The 23,473-nt window shown below is 43.9% G+C and overlaps 1 protein-coding gene across 7 annotated transcripts in view; it reads left to right on the plus strand.

Moving 5' to 3' along the window:
- Positions 1-22,781, plus strand: part of kifc3 (kinesin family member C3) — a 46,983-nt gene extending 24,202 nt beyond the window's left edge. For 3 of the 7 annotated variants that reach the window (XM_022750496.1, XM_022750513.1, XM_022750505.1), the window contains exons 2-23: positions 1,810-1,930; positions 5,041-5,183; positions 6,116-6,151; positions 6,468-6,636; positions 7,057-7,145; positions 8,385-8,450; positions 9,171-9,320; positions 9,406-9,687; positions 9,811-9,984; positions 12,221-12,368; positions 12,492-12,622; positions 13,748-13,859; positions 14,011-14,192; positions 14,319-14,423; positions 14,530-14,660; positions 16,645-16,768; positions 16,981-17,110; positions 17,192-17,421; positions 17,568-17,714; positions 18,135-18,264; positions 19,435-19,481; positions 21,527-22,781. In XM_022750496.1, coding sequence (XP_022606217.1) covers positions 1,849-1,930; positions 5,041-5,183; positions 6,116-6,151; positions 6,468-6,636; positions 7,057-7,145; positions 8,385-8,450; positions 9,171-9,320; positions 9,406-9,687; positions 9,811-9,984; positions 12,221-12,368; positions 12,492-12,622; positions 13,748-13,859; positions 14,011-14,192; positions 14,319-14,423; positions 14,530-14,660; positions 16,645-16,768; positions 16,981-17,110; positions 17,192-17,421; positions 17,568-17,714; positions 18,135-18,264; positions 19,435-19,481; positions 21,527-21,535 — 2,817 coding nt within the window. In that variant the 5' untranslated portion in view covers positions 1,810-1,848 and the 3' untranslated portion in view covers positions 21,536-22,781. Of the gene's footprint in view, positions 1-26; positions 92-1,809; positions 1,931-2,146; positions 2,167-5,040; positions 5,184-6,115; positions 6,152-6,467; positions 6,637-7,056; positions 7,146-8,384; positions 8,451-9,170; positions 9,321-9,405; positions 9,688-9,810; positions 9,985-12,220; positions 12,369-12,491; positions 12,623-13,747; positions 13,860-14,010; positions 14,193-14,318; positions 14,424-14,529; positions 14,661-16,644; positions 16,769-16,980; positions 17,111-17,191; positions 17,422-17,567; positions 17,715-18,134; positions 18,265-19,434; positions 19,482-21,526 lie in introns of those variants that run through there. The other 4 variants (XM_022750523.1, XM_022750546.1, XM_022750530.1 and 1 more) reach the window with 4 other exon arrangements.
- The last annotated feature ends 692 nt before the right edge of the window (positions 22,782-23,473 follow it).

A 23,473-nucleotide genomic window follows, 5' to 3' on the forward strand; every position in this document is an offset into this window, starting at 1 on the left:
CTGGGTGGGAGCTCTGATCAACAAGAGCTGGCTGGACAGAGAGCGGCCCGGCCCCCCCTCAGAGAGGAAACCTCGCTGTGGACATGGTCGGGTAAGAACCGAGGGTCAGGGGTCATCTGATTGGTCCAGAGTCCTGCAGATTCAGAGACTTTACCTGTGTATTTTATTATTGTTTATCAGTTTGAGTAGAAATGGTTCAGTCTGTTTGAGTGAGTGGTGCGTTCAGGTGCAGCTGTGTTAACCGGAGCCAGACGGTGCATCAGTATCTGACCTCTCATGACCCTGTAGTTCTGTTGGTTCTGTTCTTGTTGAGCATTAATTTACATCAGCTCCTCTACACTGCTGCTGAGCTCCTGTTTCTGCTGGAGTCCAGAGGATCCTGGTTGTTGCAGGATATTTGCATAAAGTAGAGTCTGAGTTTCCCCTGTGGTGGTGGTGCTGGAGGCTCAGCGGGGGGGCGGGCTGTAAAACCAGGTGAACAGCAGCCGTCTCTGTCCCAGTCAAAAACAGTTGACAAGAAGACAGCATGGCTCCTCTTTATTCTGAGACTTAATCACTTTATTCCGACTCTTAATCCATTGGATGCTGTTCGGTCTGTTCAGTGGAGCAGTCGGTCCAGAACTGACCTCCTTCTGTTTGTCTGTGTTCACAGTCTGGACTGAAGTGTTGACTGCTCCAACCTGGATCTGTGTCTGTCTGTGGACCAGCTCACCTGGTCCAGTGAGTGATCTCAAACCTCTGATCCAGGTGTGACTGAGTTCATCAGGTGTATTCAGACTTTGAATTATAGAGTGAGACTCACTCTGATCCAGACGGACTCTGATCCAGATTGTCTTCAATTTTCTGCTGCAGGGACTTAAACCTGAAAGTCTTGCTTTTGCTGACCTCACCTGGTTGCAGTGACGTACAGGTGTACACTGTGACATCATCATTGGGTGTGGTTACAGGTCCTGCTGACCACACCCAGCTGCTCCTAGCTGTAAATGTTCACACTCAGAGGATTATTGTGGGCGTTCCTGTTTTTCATCTTTTATTTATAATATATTTTTATTTGTGTGTCAGTCCGTCTCTTTACTCCCTCCCTCCTCTGTCTGTGTCTCAGCTCTGAGCTCATTGGTTCCTCCTGAAGACGTAAATATTTAAAAAGCTGTTTCCTCGAACAGCTGCTCATTGTAGTTTTTACTAAACAAACGGGAGGAATTGCAGCATTTGTTGGGGACTACTTTCAGTGGTGGATTAATCCACATTTGGAGCTGTAGTGAGTATTTGGGGCAGCAGGACAGTGTGTGTGGGAATGAGTATAAACTACAGTGTGTGTGTGAGTGTGTGTTTGTGTGTGTGTGTGTGTGTGTGTGAGATCGACTGCTGTTATTTGTGTCTAAAATCATCCTCCTGGAGTGAAAACTCAGACCTGAACACACCTGAAACATGTTGATCTGATTCAGTGCGACTTCACTTTCTGATGACATCATCATCTCTGATGTCCCTCCAGAATAAAACTCCAGAAATCCACTTAGAAACCAAAAGAAAGAAGAAGCTGCAGAACTTCACAGAGAATCTTCCTGGTTTTAGTTTTTCCTTCAGTCTCACAGTGATCCAGTGACAGTTGAACATTGTGATACACTGCAGACAGGAGCTGATTCAGCTGCTGCTAATGGACAGTTTGATTAAATATAAACAACAACACATGCACATGAAGAGAAATATAATATAGATTTAAACTCTGACAGTAGAATCAGTTCATTTGCAGATGGAGTCTGGACTGTATCGTTCAGGTGTGATGTGGTCTCTGTGTCTGTCTGTCTGCAGCCGGTCCAGCGGTCCAGCGCTCTGCTCAGCCCGGCGGTCATGTTCGGCACAAGAAAGACCTGGGACCTCGGCCACGCCCCCTGCCTGCAGGAGCTCTGGAAGAAAGACATTTCATTGGACGGTGAGTCGGACGTCTGCTGCAGAGGAGGAGGAGCGTAGACTGAAGGGACAAAAAAAAACACCAGCATGGCTGCATTTTTGGCATGACAGGGGAGTGAGAGTGTGTGTGTGTCTGAGTGTGTGTGTGTGTGTGGAGGCAGGCGAGGTGAGTCATACCTGTTATTAATGAATGGAGCTCGACAGGCAGAGGAACCAGAGGAGTGTGTGTGAGGGTGCAGATTACAGAGGGACGAACAGGTGAGCTGAAAACATCACCTCTATCTGTCTGTTTATTTATTTATTCATGTGTTCATTCGTGTTTCTCAGCTGATCGTTTTACAGTCAGAGTCTCAGGACGGATCAGGTTCACAACACTGCAGCTATTGTCAGAGAAACAGAGAGAGAGAGAGAGAGAGAGAGAGTTTCTCTTCATGTCCAGCAGGTTTACTGATTCATGTTTCCATGAAACTCTTCTCACCTGAACCTGAATATTAATGATTAAAACTTCAGGTGTGTGTAGATCTGCAGTGGTTGATGGACTGAATGCATTTGCTTTGATATTTGATATTGATAATTGAATATTCATTGTCATTTAAGTCAAACATGTCTCTGGTTCAGTCTGAGGACTTCCTCTTTTATTTGATATTAAACTGAATATCTTTGGTTTGAAGACGTCACCTTCAGTTCAGAAACTCTGCTGGACATGTTTCATGTTTTTAACCTTTTATAGACCAAATGATTAACTTTAAAAATAACCAGCAGGTTAAATGATAATGAAAGGATTGTCAGATGCAGCCACTGACCCATATTTTTATACCCTGGTGTCTTTACACTTAATATTTCTGCTGTTGTTAGAGCGTTGTAAAATAAAATAACATATATGGGGAACTCCTGTAATGTGTCCTGTAAGGTCTGGACCTTACCTTGTAAAGAGCTTTGAGATAATGTTTGTAATGATTCGGTGCTACACAAATAATATTGAATTGCATTCATCCCAGAACCAAACACAAACCCTGAGTTTAATTTAACTAATCAAATGTATTTCAGACTGAAGACAAATAGCTGCAGAAGACGACTGAACATCTGTCCAAACATTAGATTCCTTATCTTGATTAGTCTCTGATCTGCTGATTATCTTTGATCACGTCTTTAGTCTAGAGTGATGTCTTCACTGTTTTCACTCAGTCTGAACAACAAACATGACGAGAGTCTGACTGTAGACAAGAACATTTAGAGTTTTAATTGAATCTGTTTATTTACAACAAACACACATCAACAAACCTTTCTGTGACCAGCAGCTGACGAGTTTCCATCTGCACCTGCTCTGAAAATAAATAATGTGACGGTTCCTTAAACACATAAAACACAAACTCTCAACCACATGACTCAACAACAAGTGAGGTAAAAGAGAGGATTGTGTGAAATGTGGCAGCCTCAGCATTGGTACAAGTAGTGGTGGAAAGAAGATGGATGTCAACACCGTAAATAAAAAACAACTTACATATGGAGAAAACAGGACTCGGCCAGGAAGAAATTCTGGATCAGGCCTGGAGCCCCGCCCACCACCTGCTGGCTCCAGGTGGACAGGTGAAAGAGCAGAGAGGATGAAGATGGGCAGAGGAGGAAACATCAGAGAGACTCAGCCACATGTTTGAGCCTCAGTCAGACCCAGACTCAGAGGAGGAGTCTGAGACCAGAACCAGAGACTAGCAGACGGGTCAGAACCGTTAGCTAGTTAGCATCTTTCATTTGTTTATGTTGTTTGTTAGCTTGTAACTGGCAGTGGCTGACGCAGTGTTAGCAGTTGTGCTAATGCTAACTCTCTCTCTCTCTCTGTACTGACGAGGTTTCAGGTGTATTTAGCCCCGCCCCCCGTCCCCACAGGTTGACAGGATTGGTTCCTGAGGTCTGTGACGTATGAAACCCTGAATCTGTGTTTATGAGTCTGTCATTGGTTCACTGCAGCTCAAGCTGGACACACTGAGTCATGGTGCTGATGATTATTTCATCATCCTGTCTTGTATATGGACATAGCTAACTTAGCTAACCCTAACAGGGCCTCCTTTATCCAGTGCATCAGAATAACACACCTGGATGTTGGCGGATGTGGTAGCTGAGGGTGGGAAGCCCAGACCATGTGGGTGAGATGATCTAATCCTGAATGACAGTTATCACAGTCAGGATCAGGTCCTGGGTCGATGCGGGCTGGTTTTCTTTTAGACCAGTGAACTCTGTGTGTGGACCTACCTCAGACTGTGTCTCAGTGAGGGGAGTGCTGCACAACTTTAGGATTAATAATAAGAATGGTGTCGACAGAGGTGGGGGGGGTTTGTAAGAAGTAGGTCCTGCAGGTTAAATACACAACGCCAACAAGAAATGACAATTGTCATTTAGTTTATTATGAGTCAGCAACGACTACAACAGTGTGTGTGTGTTTTTTCAGCACTTTCTGCAAGTGTCAACATTTACTGTGTCGCCCTGAAAAAGCAACACAGCGTTTTCTGAGTGTGTGTGTGTGTGTTTTAATCCTTGTTTCTAATCTGTCAGTATGTCGCAGTATTTGGTTTAAAGCAGGTTTTTCCTCAGTCTGAGTCCGAATGTGCAGGTCTGAATACCGTGTGTGTGTGTGTGTGTGTGTGTGTGTGTGTGTGTGTTAAGTCTGTTTAATGCTCAGATTTTTCCCACAGAGTGCAGATTGTTCTCAGGTTGATAAGATTTGAGGCCCTGTACACTCTGGGAAACTTGTGACACACACACACACACACACACAGACACACACACACACACACACACACAGGTTAATGTATCAGCATCTGTTATCAGCTGTTATGTGGTCGGGCTGGTTCCTGTGGTATTCAGGAGGTTTACCCAAGAGGAGGGGATCGTCTCAGAGCTGATTCAGGAGAAAAAACTTGGTCCAGGTTTTTTCTCATCAACCTCGTTAATCACTGATTAGCTATAATCTGATTATAGATTAGTTTACATTCGTCCTCTAAGAGATTTACACTGTTTCACATACAGATGTACGTTTGGTGTCTGGTGGGCTGGACGAGTCGGAGTTTAACCAACAACAATTACTGACAGAAGAAGATAAAACGCTTCACTCTGTTTGTCCCTCCTGTGTGTCCGTAGCGAGCTCAGTGGACTTCCTGATGAGTGATGGTGAAGACGACGGCTCCTTCCTGTCTCTGCCCACCGCTGCCTTCTCACAGCGCCCGTCTCTGACCGCAGAGCTGACCGAAACAAACGCACCCAGCCAACAGCTGCTCATCCAGGTAACGCACATTATATGCTGCAGCAGAGGAGGGGCACGGGTCCTCCTCAAATCTGATTGGTCAACCTGTTCCCTCCACCAGAGTGTTGACTATTATTGTTGGAAAATCAATCAAACAACAACTAAGACATTCAAAACCACCACTCAAAGACTCAACCACCAAAGACTCAAAGCCACCAGGGACTCAAAGATTCAGAACAACCAGAGACTCAAAGACTCAAAAACACCAGCTCAAAGATTCAAAACAACCAGAGACTTAAAGACTCAAAACCACCACAAAGATTCAAAACCACCACAAAGATTCAAAACCACCACCAAAGACTCAAAGCCACCAGCTCAAAGATTCAGAACAACCACAGAGATTCAAAACCACCAGAGACTCAAAGATGCAAAACCACCACAAAGACTCAAACTGTTAATAATGTTCAGTTTATTGTTGCAGAGAATCAGGACTTCAGGACTTATTTGGGTCTGAACACATTTTTACTCATTAGGCAAATGCGTCACACTCTCTTCATTGTGTGTGTGTGTGTGTGTGTGTGTGTGTGTGTGTGTGTGTGTGTGTGTGTGTGTGTCTGTGTGTGTGTGTGTGTGTGTGTGTGAGAGAGAGAGAGAGAGAGAGAGAGAGAGAGAGAGTGCTGACTCACAGCTGACATCAGTACAGTCGACATTCAGCTGAGTCTCTTTCCACCTCAGGGAGACGTCACTTCGTCACATCTGTAACATCTGTAACATCTGTGTTGATCCGGTCTGATGTTGTAGTGACTCTGCAGGTTTCTGCTCTCTGAGCTCTGACCTCTCTGTGTCTCATAGATGTTGCTGTCAAACTGTCCAGTCTGAATGAGTCAGAATTGTCTTTGCCCTCTCTGATGTCCTCGTCTCTGTTCTGTCCTCCATCTTGTCCGTCTTTTCCACGCTGTCCTCCTCCTGCAGAAGGTTACCTGGTCCTGCTGGTGGACTCCTGCCAACGTAAAAACACTCAGTCTTTTAGTGGCTCATAGTTTCTGCTGCAGTGACTCAGAGACATGTCCCCTGGTCTTTTTACTTTCTGTACACATTTCCTTTTTCTTTCTAGTCTTCTCTCTCCTCTTCCTGTCTTCCTGACGTCGTAGAGCTGTAGACGTGTTTGAAGAAAAATCAGGATTCCTGAAGCTTCCCGCCTTTAGAAACAGTTTGTTCCACATGACTGAATAAATGATGTTCACTCATGTTTCTGTGTGTGTGTGTGTGTGTGTGTGTGTGTGTGTGTGTGTGTGTGTGTGTGTGTGTGTGTGTGTGTGTTCAGACTCTACAGGACAAAGTGTGTGAGTTTCAGGCTCGTCTGCGCTCTGAAGAAGTCACTCGTCACCTGCTGCTCCAGCAGCTGCAGCAGCAGAGCGTCCAGGAGAAGTTGTGTGGAGGAGGAGGAGGTGTCCAGACGCTGCAGGAGGAGCGGCTGTCGGCCCCACCCACAGGTGAGAGCAGAGATTACAGCAGGAGGAGATGGTTTATTCAAATCAGCTGTGGAATCAGAACGCACCTGTCCATGAGGTCCAGGTTCTAAACTGAAGATGATGTCAGTGTCAGAGGGATGATGATTTCACCACAAGTAGTTCTTTGACAATGGTGCAGCAAGAGTGAAACCATTGTCGTGTGTGTGTGTGTGTGTGTGTGTGTGTGTGTGTGTGTGTGTGTGTGTGTGTGTGTGTGTGTGTTGTTGGTCTGTGTCCTGTGGTCTGGTCTGTTGGCTGTGTCTTGTGTATGTGTGTGTTTGTGTGTGTGTGTGTGTGTGTGTGTGTGTGTGTGTGTGTGTGTGTGTGTCTGTGTGTCTGTGTGTCTGTGTGTCTGTGTGTCTGTGTGTCTGTGTGTGTGTGTGTGTGTGTGTGTGTGTGCAGGTGAGAGGGCGTTGCAGCCCGGTGATCAACCTTCAGATCGTCTCATCTGTCCAGAAGAAGAGCAGCTCGTTACTCGGCTGCGCACACAGGTAAAGTCCTTTGGGAAGTCGTTAACATTTTAATAAGCTACTGTTTATTGTTTACTGGTGACAGTGTAATGTGTTTACATTGTCAACACACGTTTGCTTATACAGCAACATTCAGACTAAGATGAAGAAGATTAACGTGTCATTGAAACTGCTTTTAAAAACAATAAAAACTAATTTGAATAATTAAAAACATTTTGAATAAGACCCATTAGGATAAAATTAAACCAAGTAAGAAACTTTCTCTTTAAGATGAAAACTTTCTTTAGTCTGTATCTGTTTCCATGGAGACTGTCAGACTGTCTCAGTACCAGCAGCTGAATCAGCTGTGATCAGCTCCTGTCTGCAGTGTAGCATGATGTTCATTTCTCACTATCACTGTGATCCTGAAGGAAACAGGAGGATTCTCAGACTCTGCAGTGAGTTTGTTTCTCGTCTTTGAACAAACACCTGAAGGTTGAAGGTCAGGTGATGCGTCAGCTGTCAGACTGAAGTGTGCTCATCAGCATCACATGTAAAATCAGTCTGACACTTTGACAGCTTGGCTTTATTCTCAGTCAGAGCTTCACCTCACTGAGCTGCTGCAGGTTTAATGAGGTTTCTCTCAGCTCAGTGGATCAGAAGTGACTCTGTGTTTATGTGTGAGAGCAGGTTGAGTTTCATTGTTCGACTGCAATTAGACAAAGAGGAAGTGTTACATCATCGGACCGACTGTAATCAATATCTGTCATATACCAGGTGACGGTTCACAATTAACTACAATACACAACACAGTTCAGACGACACGTGATATTTTAATAAAGTTTGATTGAAAACAAAGTGGGAATTTGTAAATTCTTCATTTAATGATTCTTTGTCAGAAATGTCTGAACCATTATTGGACGAGATGCCACAGAGATTTTCATGCCCATGATAGAAGTTTGAATATCTTGTATTCTCATATTCATATTCATATATTCATGTTTCATATTCATCACTCAAAGTGGAGTAAAAGGTGAAAGTTTAAGAGGTTAAACGAGATGTGTTGGTTTCCAGTTTCATATTTCAGTTCATGTTCATGTTTCCTGGTTTCAGGGAAAAAGGAAACTGAAGATGTTGCATATTTTAGTTTTTGAGAGGAAACAAAAAATGTGCTTGGATTTGAATACAAGATAAATGTGTTGTTGGGGCTGACATGTTGAAAGCGACAGTTTGAACCTGAGGTGATGATGTTGTGTTGCTGTGCTGTCTTGGTCTCTGCAGGTGGAGGAGCTGGAGGAGAAGCTGTTGGATCAGACTCAGGAGGTGGAGAGACTTCGCTCTGAACTGGTGAGACTCTGCTGGACCACATTCCTGAGGAACCCTGGGAAAAAAAACCCTCAAAGTGTCCTCACTAACCTGAACCTGCACTCAGACCTTTACAGTAGTGAGGACCAGAATGTCCTCAGAGAGCAGAAATACAGATCCACACAGCCTCACATGCGGAGTATAGAATATTATTTCATTCAAGAAGGTGAAAACAGAGTTTAGTGTCTGTGAACTTAGTTTTGTAAAGTTGTACATTTAGTTTTCTACCTGTAAACTCACTTTTGTAAGTGTGTGCAGTCAGACACAGGTTCGCAGGTTCACTTTCACAAGCTGATTAATAAACCCCAAAGATGATTAATCCTTAATTAATGTGTCAGAGCAGGGAGAGTATCTTTTAAAAACATCTACTGCACAGTCTGTCTGCTGCCATAACCTCAGTCAGTGAAGTGGCAGCTCAGGTACCTTTATAATCTTCTGACCCCCCCCCCCCCCCCCCCAATCTAATATCTGTGCGATCTACAATCCACTTCAATAGATACGGCTCAGACATTCAAAGCACCTGTAAAAAAGTTTAATATTTTACAATATTTTTGTGTTTTTTGGCTCACTTTATGAAAAGTCATAACATTTCAGGATAAAAGACATTTAGGGTCTTTTTACTGCTGTCAAATGTCAAATTTGCCCCTAACAGTATTTAAGGGTTAAAAGGGGTTAAAGTGGCTGTGTCCTCCTGTCCTGCAGGGGGCGACAGACCTGGAGAAGCAGCTGGAGCTGCTGGTGGTGGAGAACGAGCATCTGAAGCAGGAGCTGAAGTCATGGAGGAGCTCAGAGCTTCAGAAGCTCGACGCTGCTGCAGAGAGCTGCAGCTGCAGCCACTGCCCCCACAGTCAGGTGAGTCACCACACAAAGGTACACACACACAGATAGGTGCACAGTCAGGAGCGGCAGCGTTCTAAACCCTGACTCCGTCCTGCAGGATGCGGAGTCCCTGCGGAGGGAGGTGTCCCGCTGGGAGAGCCAGGCCCGGCAGAGGGAGCGGCGGCTGGCTGAGCTGGAGCGAGAGCTGCTGGAGAAGAGCTCCAGGGTGGAGACGCTCCACCGACAGCTGGACGACTCCACCCGGCAGCTGGACGACGGACGGAGGCAGCTGGAGGAGGCGCGGCGGCGGAAGGGGGAGGCCGAGCAGACACTCTCCCTGCGACTGCAGGAGTGCGAGGAGGAGCTCGCCAGACAGGCAGCGGCGCCCCCCAGAGTCAAGGTGAGGAGACAGTGGTCGAGGGACGGGGTCAAACATCATTAGTTCAGTTCATCTGTGGTCTGCTGTAGCTGCTCTGTGTTTATGTGCGAGGTTTTAACGGCAGCTCTCGTGTTCATCGTTCAGTATGTGACTCAGAAGGTGGAGGTGGAGTCGGCCGACTCTCAGAAAGCTCTGGCCGAGATGCAGACGAAGAACGCCGCCCTGCAGGAGCAGCTCTCCGTCCAGAGGCAGCTGCTGAGGGAGCTGGAGACGCAGCTGCACGAGTCTCAGAGGACCTGCGCTCAGCTCAGGACGCAGGTAACGTCACCTGTGACAGTTACGCTCACCTGCTGCACATCTGCTTCCTGTTTCCTGTTTCCTGTCTCAGTCCCAAACCGATCCAGATCACAGGGAGTCTGCTCAGTCAGCGTTTCTGTAGTTCTGACTCCTCCAGAGTCGGATGTTACAGATGTTTCAAGTGTGTGTCATCATGTGTGCCCTGTGCAGAGAGATCTACATCTCACTTTATTATATTCATAGTTAATATTTCAGGTATAAATAAACAGATTTAGGTTTAAGCCCAGAAACAGCTGGATCTGTAACCTCACTGTGTGATGGAGCCACAGCTGTGTAGTGAGGCAGGTGATGATGACTGTGATGAAGGAGGTTGGTGGATAAACAGACTTCAGATCAGACTTCAGACTGAACCCCCCTCCCCCCTCCTCATCTCTACCTTCTCCTCTGTGCATGCGTTCGGCTGCAGCTGTTCACTGATCGAGGTCGTCTCTGCAGCCTCCTCTCCAAAGCCGTCGGCAGGGGCAACAGTGAGGTGGTCTGCAGGTTGTCCAAGGTTGGCCCCACCTCCTCTCTTCTCCTGTGACATCACTGAGTTTCAGAGGTCACAGTAACCCCTCCTCTCCCTGACGTCTGACCTTGAGCTCAGGCTCCAAAGCTGCAAAACAAAACCACCAGTTGATCCTTTTCACCTGAAAAACAAAGTCTGCAGTTGTTTTTCAGCCCTGAGTAATGTCTGCAGGCTCTAATAACACAAGGAGCTCCTGCAGTAAAGTAGGTCAGCCTGAGAGAAAAGACCCAGGGCAAAGTGTCTGCAAAGCTTTAGCTGAACGTCTCACTGCTGCACGTTCAGCTGGTTGTTTTGAGCTCCAGGTAACGAGGCTCATAGGAGCTTCATGTTTCAGAGGAAATGATGTCGTTGATTAATTATAATGATTTAATAAGTCAAACTACAGGATCAAACAACACTTATATCCTGTGTAGAACTGAGATTCAGTGAGAATTAAACATTTAGTATAAATTAAAGCTGTTAAGGAGGTTTCTCAGTTTCTGTTTACATTGAAATCAGTTTATTACTGACGTGCAGGAATGGCCAGGATGTGGTTTAACTGGTAAACTGGTTTTACTGGGAAGCTTTGGAACCTGTCAGACTCTGTGAGCTCTCCCAGTCTGTGATTTGAACCCGTCCCATTAACTTTCTCTCTCCCAGTTCTCCCAGTTTGTGTCCCTCCACACCAGTAAGGCTGCGTTCACACTACATTTAAACTGGATTCCTTCCTGTGGTGTGAGTGAAGCCTCCCAGTGTCTCAGGCTCCTCGTTCACCTGTGTGGTCAGTTCACCTGTCTGTAGTTTGGTAGTTTGTGTTGTTGTGATGCAGGTTGTGGTTTTGTCCATGATCCTGAGTTTTACCTTCACGTCCAGGTGAGGTGACACGTCCACAGTGACATGAGGTCGTCAGGAGTTCAGACCTGCAGGACGTCTCTGAATTAAATTCTAATTTGATACCAAAACAAAACTCTATTGACCTGTTTAATTTGAACTTTGTCTGAGTAAAATACAGTTTAAATTTCTAATTGAAATCAGGAAGTGATCAAAGAATAAATCAGTCAGATTATGGATCGGTGCCTGTGTAGCTCAGACTTGTGAGAATGACTTTACAGAGTGTGTGTGAAGAACCAACGGAGGAGTGAAACAGCTGTTGGCTGCAAGAAGGAAGAATCACGTGATCACATGACTGATGAGAGAAGGAATAACCAATCAGAGGCGAGCGTGAGGATCTGCATATGAGGCTGTAGCTGCAGTGTTTCAGTGATGACACGTGAGCATCATGTGACCGTGGAGCAAAAGAAGAAAGAAGAACATGTAGAATTATAATTTTTAAAAAGTCACTTTATTTGTGTGAAATCTTTAAATCCTTAGGAATAATAATCAACAGTTTCATATATTTATAAAGTATAAATATAGAAACAGGGATGAAGTGGAAACTAAACTTTGTCAGATCAGATCAGAGAGTTTAGATCCCCACTGACAGACAAAGTGGTTTAACATCATATTAAATTATGTTGAAATGTTAATAATATAACTCAACAATAACTAATCAAGCAGCTCAATAAGCAGCTCCAGGTTCACTCCACTCTGGTTCTGGATCTCCTCAGCTGTTATCAAAGTGTGTTGTTGGGTCAGCCGGTCCTGTCTGAGCGTCTGAGGTCCGTCCTCTGTCTGTCAGCCCGCTCTCAGACTCTGGGTTCTGTCCTCCAGATCCTGGTCTATGAAGGAGAGATGGAGCGGGCTCAGGGTCAGCTGGAGGCGGAGATGCAGAACCTGGAGGAGGAGAAGAACCGAGTGATCGAGGAGGCGTTCATCAGAGCGGAGAGCGAGATGAAGGCGGTCCACGAGAACCTGGCAGGTCAGACCACTTCCTGTCCGTTCTCTCCTGTCTTTGGACCAGTGATGTGTGTTGTCCTTGTCACAGTGTGCGACTGATCAGGTGTGTGTGTGTGTGTGTGTGTGTGTGTGTGTTGTGTTTCAGGAGTGCGTATGAACCTGCTCAGTTTACAGCCGGCGCTCAGGACTCTCACCTGTGACTACAACTGTCTGAAGAGGCAGGTGCAGGAGTTTCCCTTCATGCTGGATAAAGCCATCAACGAGGCGAAGCAGGAGGTGAGGAGGAGGAGGAGGAGGAGGAGGAGGAGGAGGAGGAGGAAGATGGTGAAGGAAGGAGAGAGAATTAGGAGCAGTGATGAGCACTGGATCCCAACATTTGTAGCTCATGATTTTTATATCATGAAGGGGTAANAGGAGGAGGAGGAGGAGGAGGATCAGAGGTGCCTGTCTCTGACCATGTTTAATTATAACTAAAGTTACAATGAGCTTCACAGTAAAAACAAAAAAAAATAATATAGAATAATAATAGAATAAAATTAGAATAAATTAGAATAAACAGTTATGACACATTCCAGCAGTTCAGAGGAAATAAATAAAATAAAAATGTTTCCCCTTCAGCCCTCAGGTCTGACCCAATCACGCAGAGCGTTGATATCAACCTCTGTCGAAAGCTCTGACTTGAAATGATGCTAGTTTTTGTTTGATGCTGATAAACTAAGTAAAAGCAGAGATATGATGATTTACATTTGATATAAAAAATGATTTATTTGTGCGTTAATGTTATACCTATAACATAAATAGGAAAAAGCTGGAGTTGCATTTCTTTTTTGGTCATTTCTCATCATATGGAAAAAAACTGAATCTGATCTACAGGCAGATTTTAGATCCTGAAAATGCTCCACAAGATGAAACCTGCTCTTTGAATCCTCTCAGTCAGCTCTCTGCTGGTTCTCTGACTAAAGTTAAATGAATAACTTTACCTACATGTGTCTTTTAGCAGATGTGTAAATGATAAAATGTATAATTTGAAGGGTTATGAAAACGTTACACCTGAACCAGCGTGTTTTTATTGTAACTGACAGTTTAGTATTAAGTCATTAACCATCAAGGATCGGAAATAAAAACTTCATCATATATAAAATCCAGAACATTGGAGCTGAAACAATTAATCGATAAATTGATTGAAAACAAACTGGCGACAATTTTGATAATTCATCATCAATTATTTAAGAAACTTTTTAAATCAAAAACTTCTCTGGTTCCAGCTTCACGTGAATATTTACTGGTTTTCTTTGACTGAATTATTTTCGTTTTATATGAAGCAGAGCGAAGGAATATTCCTCTAATTTTATGTGTGTGTGTGTGTGTGTGTGTGTGTGTGTGTGTGTGTGTGTGTGTCAGATCTGTCAGGTGATCAGTGAGGTGAGCAGCACAAACCAGGAGCTGCTGCGTAAATACAAGAGAGAGATGAACCTGAGGAAGAAGTGTCACAACGAGCTGGTTCGCCTCAAAGGTCTGAGAGAGAGAAACAACGTCAACAACACAAACAACAAAAACAAATAACAACAACTTCACCTGACAACAATCAGACCACATGTTGTTTAACTCTTAACGTGAAGTGATGACGTCATGTTTTGACGTGAAACTCTGTCTCCGTTTCCCAGGCAACATCCGAGTTTTCTGCCGCGTGCGGCCGGTCAGTCAGGAGGAGCAGGATGCCGCCGACACCAAAACCATGCTGAGCTTCGACTCGGACGACGACGCCGTCCTCTACCTCTCCAACAAGGGCAAGATGATGACCTTTGAACTTGACAAGGTCTTCGCTCCTCAGGCCACACAGGAGGATGTGAGTGACACAGAGACGCCTGAGACCTGATCTCTGGAGGAACGTTTCACACCTGATCTGCAGGTAACAGGGACAGAGGAGGATATCTGTCTCACCTGTCTGTCTTGTCTCTGATTGGTGCATCAGGTGTTTCAGGAGGTGCAGTCTCTGGTCACTTCCTGTATCGACGGCTTTAACGTCTGCATCTTCGCATACGGACAGACCGGCTCTGGGAAAACCTACACCATGGAGGTAGGAGGAGAGTTCGTTTGTTTTTGTGTCAACAGTCCACCTCATGGTTATTATTGTCGTCTCTGAAACGATGATGATGATGATGAAGAACATCTGTGTGTTTCAGGGCGTGGTCAACGACCCCGGCATCAACCAGCGAGCGCTGCGCCTGCTCTTCTCTGAGGTGACGGACAAAGCTCCGGACTGGGACTACAAGATCACCGTCAGCATGGTGGAGATCTACAACGAGACGCTACGGTGAGAAAAGGATGAACGCTGATGAGTCTGATGACCCTCTGACTTTAAACCAGACGAAGAGTCTACAACTATGAGTTCACTGTTTCCACCCTGAGAGGAATCCTGGTCCAAATACAGAACAGCTGTTTTATTTTTTAGGAAGTCACTGAATCATAAAGAAACTAGAGGCATTACTGCTACTGTTAGCACGTTAGCATGCTAGTGTTGTCATACAGCCTAAAGCACATCTGAGCTGCAGTACTGACCTCAATAAACTGAGTCTGAAATGTCCTAAAATAGCCGCCACACAGAGGATGAACCCTTTTGAATTAAATAAAAACATGATCCTTGGGACAAACTTCAGTTATTATTTTTCCTCCGTCTTGTTTCCTGGTGTGTAGTGAACATAAGTACATGAACATCTCGTCTGAAATATTAGGATGTATATAAAATTATTGAATTTGATTAATACGGAAGCGTAATGCATTCACTTTAAAGACCGTGGTGATGCAGATGTTGTGTCCTTTAAAGACAGTGGTGATGCAGATGTTTGTCCATCAGGGTATTTCTGCTCTAACAGAGGCGAGGACAAAGTCTGGTCCAGTGTCTGGGACCTCTCGACATAATCAGGACAGATTTCCCGCAGTTTCAGAGCAGTTATATAAAGGTGAATCACATTAACTATCATCAGTTTATCGCCATCTGTCCAGCTGTTGTGTAAGAGAACAGCTGTGTAAAGCCTGTGAGAGCTCAACATCTGGACGCTGGGTAAAAGTTTTTGGCAGAAAGGTCCAGAACTCTGAGAACTTGAGTCAGATTAAAGGGTCAGATTATGTGTCACCTCAGGACTCATCAGTTCGCAGCTTGATCTTCACATTTAAAATAAATTCAGTAGATCTGACTCTCCTGCAGAGAACACTATCACTTACATAAAGATAAATAATCCTGTATTTTGTTCTTGTGTCGCCTCATTTTAATCTGAACATCATCAGAGAGCTGAGGGAAAATCTGGGGCTCAGAAACAAAGTCAATGACAATATCTACAAAACTGTTTAATATGATATAACTTCTCTGAGTCTCGTCCTCCTCAGTTATTGTTGTCTGGTAATCTCTTCTTCCTGCCATGAAAAAAACACAGTTTACAGTTAAAACAATGGTGGATTCAGCGTCACAATCCCAGTGATGTTTGAAATAATTGATCTTTGTTTTCAGACAAAAGCAGCTTCTTTTCCAGCAGAGTTTCACTGGTTGTGCTGAAATAACAGTGGCTATAGATAGCTTGCTAATTCGGCTAATGTTACCTAAAGTTCCCACCATGAGAACACACTTTAATTATTTTAATTAATTATTTTCAGATCCTATCATGCTAACAGACTGATGCTAAAGCTAAGACATGGGAATAAAGAAGCAGTGTTCTTCTCGTGTTGCAGTTTAGAGCTTCTTATTGTTGTTCATGCTAATAAAACCCTGTTGGCTGCGCAGCTTCAGACTTGTTTACATCTTCAGATTGTATGTTCTGATGTGTTTTGCTAATTAAAAATATAACATGTTTGGCTGCAGTAGGAGAGCAGGACACAGCTGCTAACATTAGCTTAAACTCATGACAGGGAGATGTACTGTTTTTGTTTTGTTTGGTAAATGATGAGGTCACACTGTGCAGGGTTACTACTTTGTGTAGTAAGATGTTTAGTCAAGTCTGTTTTTATTTACATGGCGCTAACTCACAACAAAAGTTTTCTCAAGGCATGTTTAGCAGATGTGCTAATGTTAGCAGCGACATTAAAGCTGATAAACACAGTTTAAATGGTTCCTTACACTTTTTATTTCTTGAAACTCTTCGTACACAGATTATCTCAGACTACAGCCCCATGACTTTGACATGTGCAAAATTACACACCTGCTGGGACTAGTTACTGTTGCTGAGCTGTGATTGGACAATCAGTGTTGGGGGGAGGAGTTTTGACTGAGACGAGTCTGCAGGTGTGAAGTGTCTGTTGTCCGACAGGAACCTGCTGGGGGAGAATCCCACTGACAAACTGGACATCAAGATGAACCCTGACGGCAGTGGACAGCTTTACGTCCCCGGACTGACGGAGTTCACTGTGCAGAGCCCCGAGGACATCAACAGGGTGAGAGCTTCCTGCTATCCTTTCAGTGTAAAAGCCTCCAGACAGCTGCTGGTTTCTGCTGTTTGTCTGCTTCTGCAACCTAAGACTAAAATCTGTGGGTTGACCATCTCCTTCAGTCCTACACTCTTCAGTTTTACTTTGTCTCACAAGTTTGTGTGTGTGTGTGTGTGTGTGTGTGTGTGTGTGTGTGTGGTCCACCTGGTGGTCCTCAGGTGTTTGAGCTGGGTCACATGAACAGAGCAACAGCCTGCACCAACCTGAACGAACACAGCTCTCGCTCTCACGCTCTGCTCATCATCACTGTGTCTGGATTTAACTCTGCTACTGGAAACCGCACACAAGGTACACACACACACACACACACACACACTCTTATACTTCTGTATGTACCCAGCCCCTAACCTTGTGATGGTTCTGGTTCAGGTAAGCTGAACCTGGTGGACCTGGCGGGCTCGGAGAGGATCGGTAAGTCGGGGGCGGAGGGCAGTCGTCTCCGAGAGGCTCAGTGCATCAACAAATCTCTTTCGGCGCTCGGCGACGTGATCAACGCCCTGCGGAGCAAACATTCCCACGTCCCGTTCAGAAACTCCCGCCTCACCTACCTGCTGCAGGACTCTCTGAGCGGAGACAGCAAGACCCTGATGATGGTGCAGGTGAGACCAGCATCAGGTCGACAGGTTTATGTCTCAGCTGGTTTCAGTCCAGACTGACAGACAAGGAAATGTGGATTTATTAAACTGCTGAACAGACAGCCAGCTCGATCGTTATGGTGGTGAACTTGACTCTGTCTTGTGTTCAGGTGTCTCCGTTGCCAAGCAACATGAGCGAGTCGGTCTGTTCGCTCAAGTTCGCTCAGCGCGTTCGCAGCGTCGAGTTAAGTTCCTCATCCTCCAGGAGACACGAGAACTCGTCCACCTCGTCCTCGCCCACGCACGACAGCGTCGAGGTAACACACACACACCACACACAAACACCACACACACACACACACAACACACACCAACACACACACACACACACACACACACACACACACACACACACACGCACATTATAAGAAGAGTAAATCATTACAATCTAATCTAAAAACTGAACACCCTGATTTAAATTTTTGTGTGGATGGTGTCGATGACTTCGACAAATTGAAATGGATGTGTCCTATAAAAATAAGAGTTTATTCTGAATTTTAAACAAACGTTTTTAATCTGGTGAAACTGAAATTCTTTCCAAAAAAAAACATAATAATATGTTATAGTTAACACATTACGGATTATAAACAATAATACTTGAATAATACATCATCAAAATAAAACAATTAAATTTTTCAGGTCACTATAATACAGTTTGACCTTTGACCTCTCCTCAGCTGGACTCTCCCCCCGTGACCCCTGTCCCCCTCCCCATCTCTCGGGCCAGCAGCGCCGGCTCCACCCTCTCCTCCGCTTCCAGGACTCCCAGCAGCTCCCGCAGGAGGTCCCAGTCCCAGCTCTCTACAGGTAGATATGAATCTCAGTCTATATACACACAGGTATACACACCTGTCCACAGGTACACACACACAAACACACATAAATTCAGTCTAATGTTCATTTCCACAGTGACATTCTCTTTTTCTCAGGTCGACAATAATCCTGTTTTTATCCACTTATTATTTCAGGACCAGTTAATCCAGGAAAGGCTTTTAATGTGAAACATCTGCAGGAAGTTACTAGTATCAAACATTAGCTGTTATATCAATTAATATGACATTATATCAGACAAACAAGACAAAGAAAGCCAGACAATATTCACCAAATATTCACATCTGGGGAAGATTATTAGATGTAATAATTATTATTATTATTATTATTGATCAGCTAATCAACTAATTATTTGAATCAATCCCTCCTGAATGTGTTTTACCAGGCTGTGTTTGTTTGATTCAACCTTTATTTAAACACCACACACATCATAAACAGACACAATTAATCGTTCATTTGTCATGTGGTAATTAAAGAGCTGTAACTAACGATTATTTTCTTGATTAATCAGTGATTAGTTTCATCTATACAATGTTAAAAATCAATAATCAACAGAACAGCTGCCAGTTTTATTTTCAATCAATCGATTAGGTTTTTATTTCATCTCTTTAATGACTGGTATTCAACATCACTAAAAGAGTAAATGATTAAATATTTCTACATCATTATTATTTTCATTAATGACTGAACATGCGTCACTGAAAGATTTGAATGTAATTCAGTTTCTCATCTCCACATTTAAGAATCTGGAACCAGGAAAAAAACATTTTTACTTAAAAATGAAAAGAAATAATTAATCAAGTTATTAAATATTTGCCAATTAATTTTTTGTTGCAACTCTAATTAATCATCTGTCAAATAAGTAATTATCAACTGACTGCTGCACAACTTTCAAACTAAAAGTCTGAAAACACTGAACCTCTCACACTTCTGTTCTGGAGGCCACAAGACATTTTGGGAAATGTAGGAAACCAGGTGAAGTGGATCCAGTGAGAGGAGTCAATAATGATAAATAACCCCTGAACATCACAGGTCTGAACTGTAACAGTGGCAGAGGATTTTCCCAGCACCACCTCCTGTCAGTCTGCTCCTCTTCTTCTTCTTCTTCTGTGTCCTCATTCTGTGGTCTGATTGGTTGGTTTACAGACAGACAGGTAGACAGAGCCAGCCCATTGGTCGGGGACGGTGGGCAGGTAGGTTGGGGTGTATGCTGATTGGTGGATAGCTTGGCATGGAAGCGCTCGGCATGGCATGGTGCCCTCCCCCCTCCACCCATGTAACACTCCTCACCTCTAACCACAGAGCTCCACCAGCTTCCGTCTGTGCGCCTGCAGAGTCATGAGCAGGGCCCACGGAGCCCACAGGCCTCCTGTGTGCAGCGGACTGTGCTGTTTGTGTCGCCTGTTTGAGTCTGGTTCTTCTCAAACCTCAATTCAAGTCACAAGGAAACGACATGTTCACTAATTCACTCTGTCACAGCTGTTAAAGGAACAGTCCCGCATTTTACTGAATGTTTGTTTCAGTTTCATTAGTTTGATCTCTCTGTGTCCAGTTAGCTTAGCTTAGCACAAACACCTGAAGCACTGTTAGCCTAGCTCCAACAAAAGAGAAAGAGAGAGACCTTCAACAACTACAAAGAAAAGCTTTCTTTAACTTTATTTCTTTAAACTTTATTAATCTCAATATGTTTTACACTGGATTCAACATTTTGTGGAAGTGTGTTGATTTGTTGTTTGTTAGTGAATAAATGCAACACAAAGAAACTCAGTTAAGTTAAAGAAGCATTTGAGACTTTTATTTAATTGCACTGAGGCAGTTTTGAATTGCGTGTAGCTTTAAGGCAGCTATATGTAAGTTTAGCTTTTGCTACATAGCTAAAGTTAGCATTAGCAGCTGTTTACTCACCGTCTACAAAAAATGTTGTGAGTTCAGCATCAAACTTCAGTCCTTTACTCACCAATATTAACTCTTGGTTTGCTTCTGTTTCTATCACTTCTTTTCTCATACTGAAGTTAGCATGCTAACCAGCTAGCCCTGTCCGAGGAAATACCATCTTTGTCACTTTCTGATAGTGAGTCACTGTAGGGTCCAGTCTGCCCTGAAGAAGTAGCAGCTCAGAGGACATATTGTAAACGCAACAATGGCTGAAGCTCTTGGCTGGTTAGCAAAGAGCTGCTAATGCTAACGTTAGCTTTGTAGCAATAGCAAAAGTGCTAATACAGTTAATAGAGAGAGAGCTGGACACACAGAGATGAAACTGATACAAACACTGTGTTTTCTAAATTATAATCAGGTGTATGTGACACCTGAAGCATACGAACAAACCATCTTCAAACATCTTTGAAGAGTGTGTGTGTGTGTTAGTTTAGCTTCCTGTTTTAACCAGATACATATTTAATCCACTAACGTCTTTTCCTTGTGGCTTCAGTGTGTGGGTGTTGTGAGTGAGTTGGTGTCTGGATGGATCCTGTCCCCCCTCCCTCCTCCTCTCTGCTGGTCTGTGGTCTGGCTGGGCGTCCTGCTGATGAGCCGAGGATTGCGGGGTGGCTTACTCCATGTCTACACTCATAAATCTGAAAACACTGTTGGCATCTGTTTGAGTAGTAGAACAGAGACACCTCATGTGGGACAAGTTAAGACAGGAGCTGGTTTTCTGTGCTCAGAAAGCTGTTGAAGTCTTAAGGGGAAAGCAAGTGAATCCCAGGAATATGTGAAATATTTCTTCAGTAAGACAGATAAGACCATAACAACCCCCAGGTGTCCTCATAGACCGTAACAATCCCCAGGTGTCCTCATAGACCATGAAGACCCCAGGTATCCTCATAGACCGTAACAACCCCTAGGTGTCCTCATAGACCATGAAGACCCCAGGTGTCCTCATAGACCGTAACAATCCCCAGGTGTCCTCACAGACCGTAACAACCCCAAGGTGTCCTCATAGACCATGAAGACCCCCAGGTGTCCTCATAGACCATAACAACCCCCAGGTGTCCTCATAGACCGTAATAACCCCTAGGTGTCCTCATAGACCCCCAGGTGTTTCTACTTAGTTACACTGACTTAGAGCACTGCAGCATAATTTTTTTTTCAAATTTTAAATCATCACCTGAACGTGTTTGCGAGGCCAGACTGTACAAAATAAAGACATGTTTTCACATTTATTATGAGCAGTGTGGACATGGTCTGACTCAGTGATGTGTCACATGACTTCTGACTGACGGTCTGGTTTTCACTGCAGGACGACTGAAGCTGACGGCCTGAGGGACCCAGAGATGATGCTGAGGGATGTCCGGGGCCGACCGCAGGGTGTCAGCCAGCACCCTGAGGATTTTAGCTGCTGGGACACCACCCCCATCCTGTCAGCACTGGATTTGTTACCCTCCTCAGCTGGTTGAAAGAACAAGAAAAAGGAGCAAAGACTGATGGGAACTTTACGGAGCAGAACAATCTCAAATATCCACTGACCTGCCTCCTTCAGCAGAGAACATGGAGTTTTCTGGTTTCTGTGTCTTCTTGCTGTGATGATGGACATTTAAAAAGGACTCTAGTGACTCTGGTGAGAAACCACTGAACGGTTCTCTAGCTCCACCCGTCTGGACTGAACTGAAACCCTCACTAACGTCTCCCATCCTCCCAGAAATCAGTGTATGCTCTCCAATCACAGTATTTCTTTTATTGTCTCTTTGTAAAGTTGCACTTTAAATTTCTAGATTATTTTCTAACCCACGATTCCAGATGTGGTTGATTATAATATATGCATAATATGATTACATATTTATGTTTGACATGCTTTAATCTTGTTTTTTGTTTTTAGATTTATTTTCTTTTTGGTGGAGGAAGTGGACCACATGAAAAACTTCTGAGGTTAATCTTAAAGTTTTGATTTTTGCATCAAATCTCAGAAAGTTAAGATGAATCTGATTCTGTCGCATGTTGAATCCTCTTCTGTAGTTCTCTACCGGAGGCTGAATTTGTGTCCTTGTGGTCCTCCTTTATCCAATCAGGGTACTCCACTAATACTGAGCTGTCCAATAGGACATGAGCAATACAAGGAAATGGTCACCTGTGTATGATTGTTGTTTTTCTGCTGTTCCTGTGGATGTTTTTTTTTTTTTTTTTTTTTCATGCAGTGGACGTATCTTCGTCTTCCTTCAAACAAAAAGACAGAAAAACTTCTTCACTTTTCCTCGACTTCACTGTTTCTTCTCGGTGTGATCCTGCTGCTGTCTCGTCACCTCTTTACCAAACCACAGGTGACCTTTGGCCTCAGACTGAAGAGATCCGTAGCTGTCGACCCGGTGCTGAGCTTGACATGACGCAGGAGGACGTGAACTGTTAGTCGTAGTTGTAGTAAACATGGATGCTTAGAAACGCGATGAGCTGCTGTGTGATGTTGAGCTGATGATCAACATGTCTGCTTGCTTCGTCTGCACTGTAGATTTCTACAGATTGTTTTTTGTATTCCCTTTTTAATAAACACTCCAGAACAAACAAACAAACTCATGTTGACTCGGTGTGAAATATCTGTAGTAGCTAGTCTCAGTTTTGGTAAATATATACAATAAATATGGATGTGGTTACCTTAGCTTAGCATAAAGACTGCAAACAGGGAAACGGCTAAATTAAGTTACCTTAGAAACTCATTAACGTGTGTCTGGAACTTGACACAATAAGGTTGCCAGATTTAGTACCATCATGTATCTGGCAACCTGTGTTGTCAGCACTGAAGCACTGGGTGGATGGATACACTGTCAAGAAATAGTTTTACCACATAACTCATACAATCACATACTGTGTTTCTAACATGTCAGACCTCATCACACCAACATGTAAAACTGAGCTTTTTTCAGTCTTGGTGAATGTTGACTGTCAAGTTTACATTGTTGCTCAATGACAAACCATCCTGGCAGGACTAACCAGGAAGTGGATGGAACACTGGAGATTCCAAAATAAACGAGGTGTGTCACCATCCAGTTAAAGATGAATGTCCTCAGTTGGAGTATGACATGATTAGACATTGATGGGATAATGGGAAAATGTTTTTTTGACTTTAAGGATTTTTTTGAACTATTTTTATGCTTTACTATACTATGACTTCTTATGTCTCACTAAATTGCAACTTTTTATTACTTATGATAACTTATTATACTATGACTTTTTATGCCTTACTATACTATGACTTTTT

The sequence above is a fragment of the Seriola dumerili genome, unplaced genomic scaffold (assembly GCF_002260705.1).
Source record: "Seriola dumerili isolate Sdu_G_001 unplaced genomic scaffold, Sdu_1.0 BDQW01000012.1, whole genome shotgun sequence".
Classification (NCBI taxonomy): domain Eukaryota; kingdom Metazoa; phylum Chordata; class Actinopteri; order Carangiformes; family Carangidae; genus Seriola; species Seriola dumerili.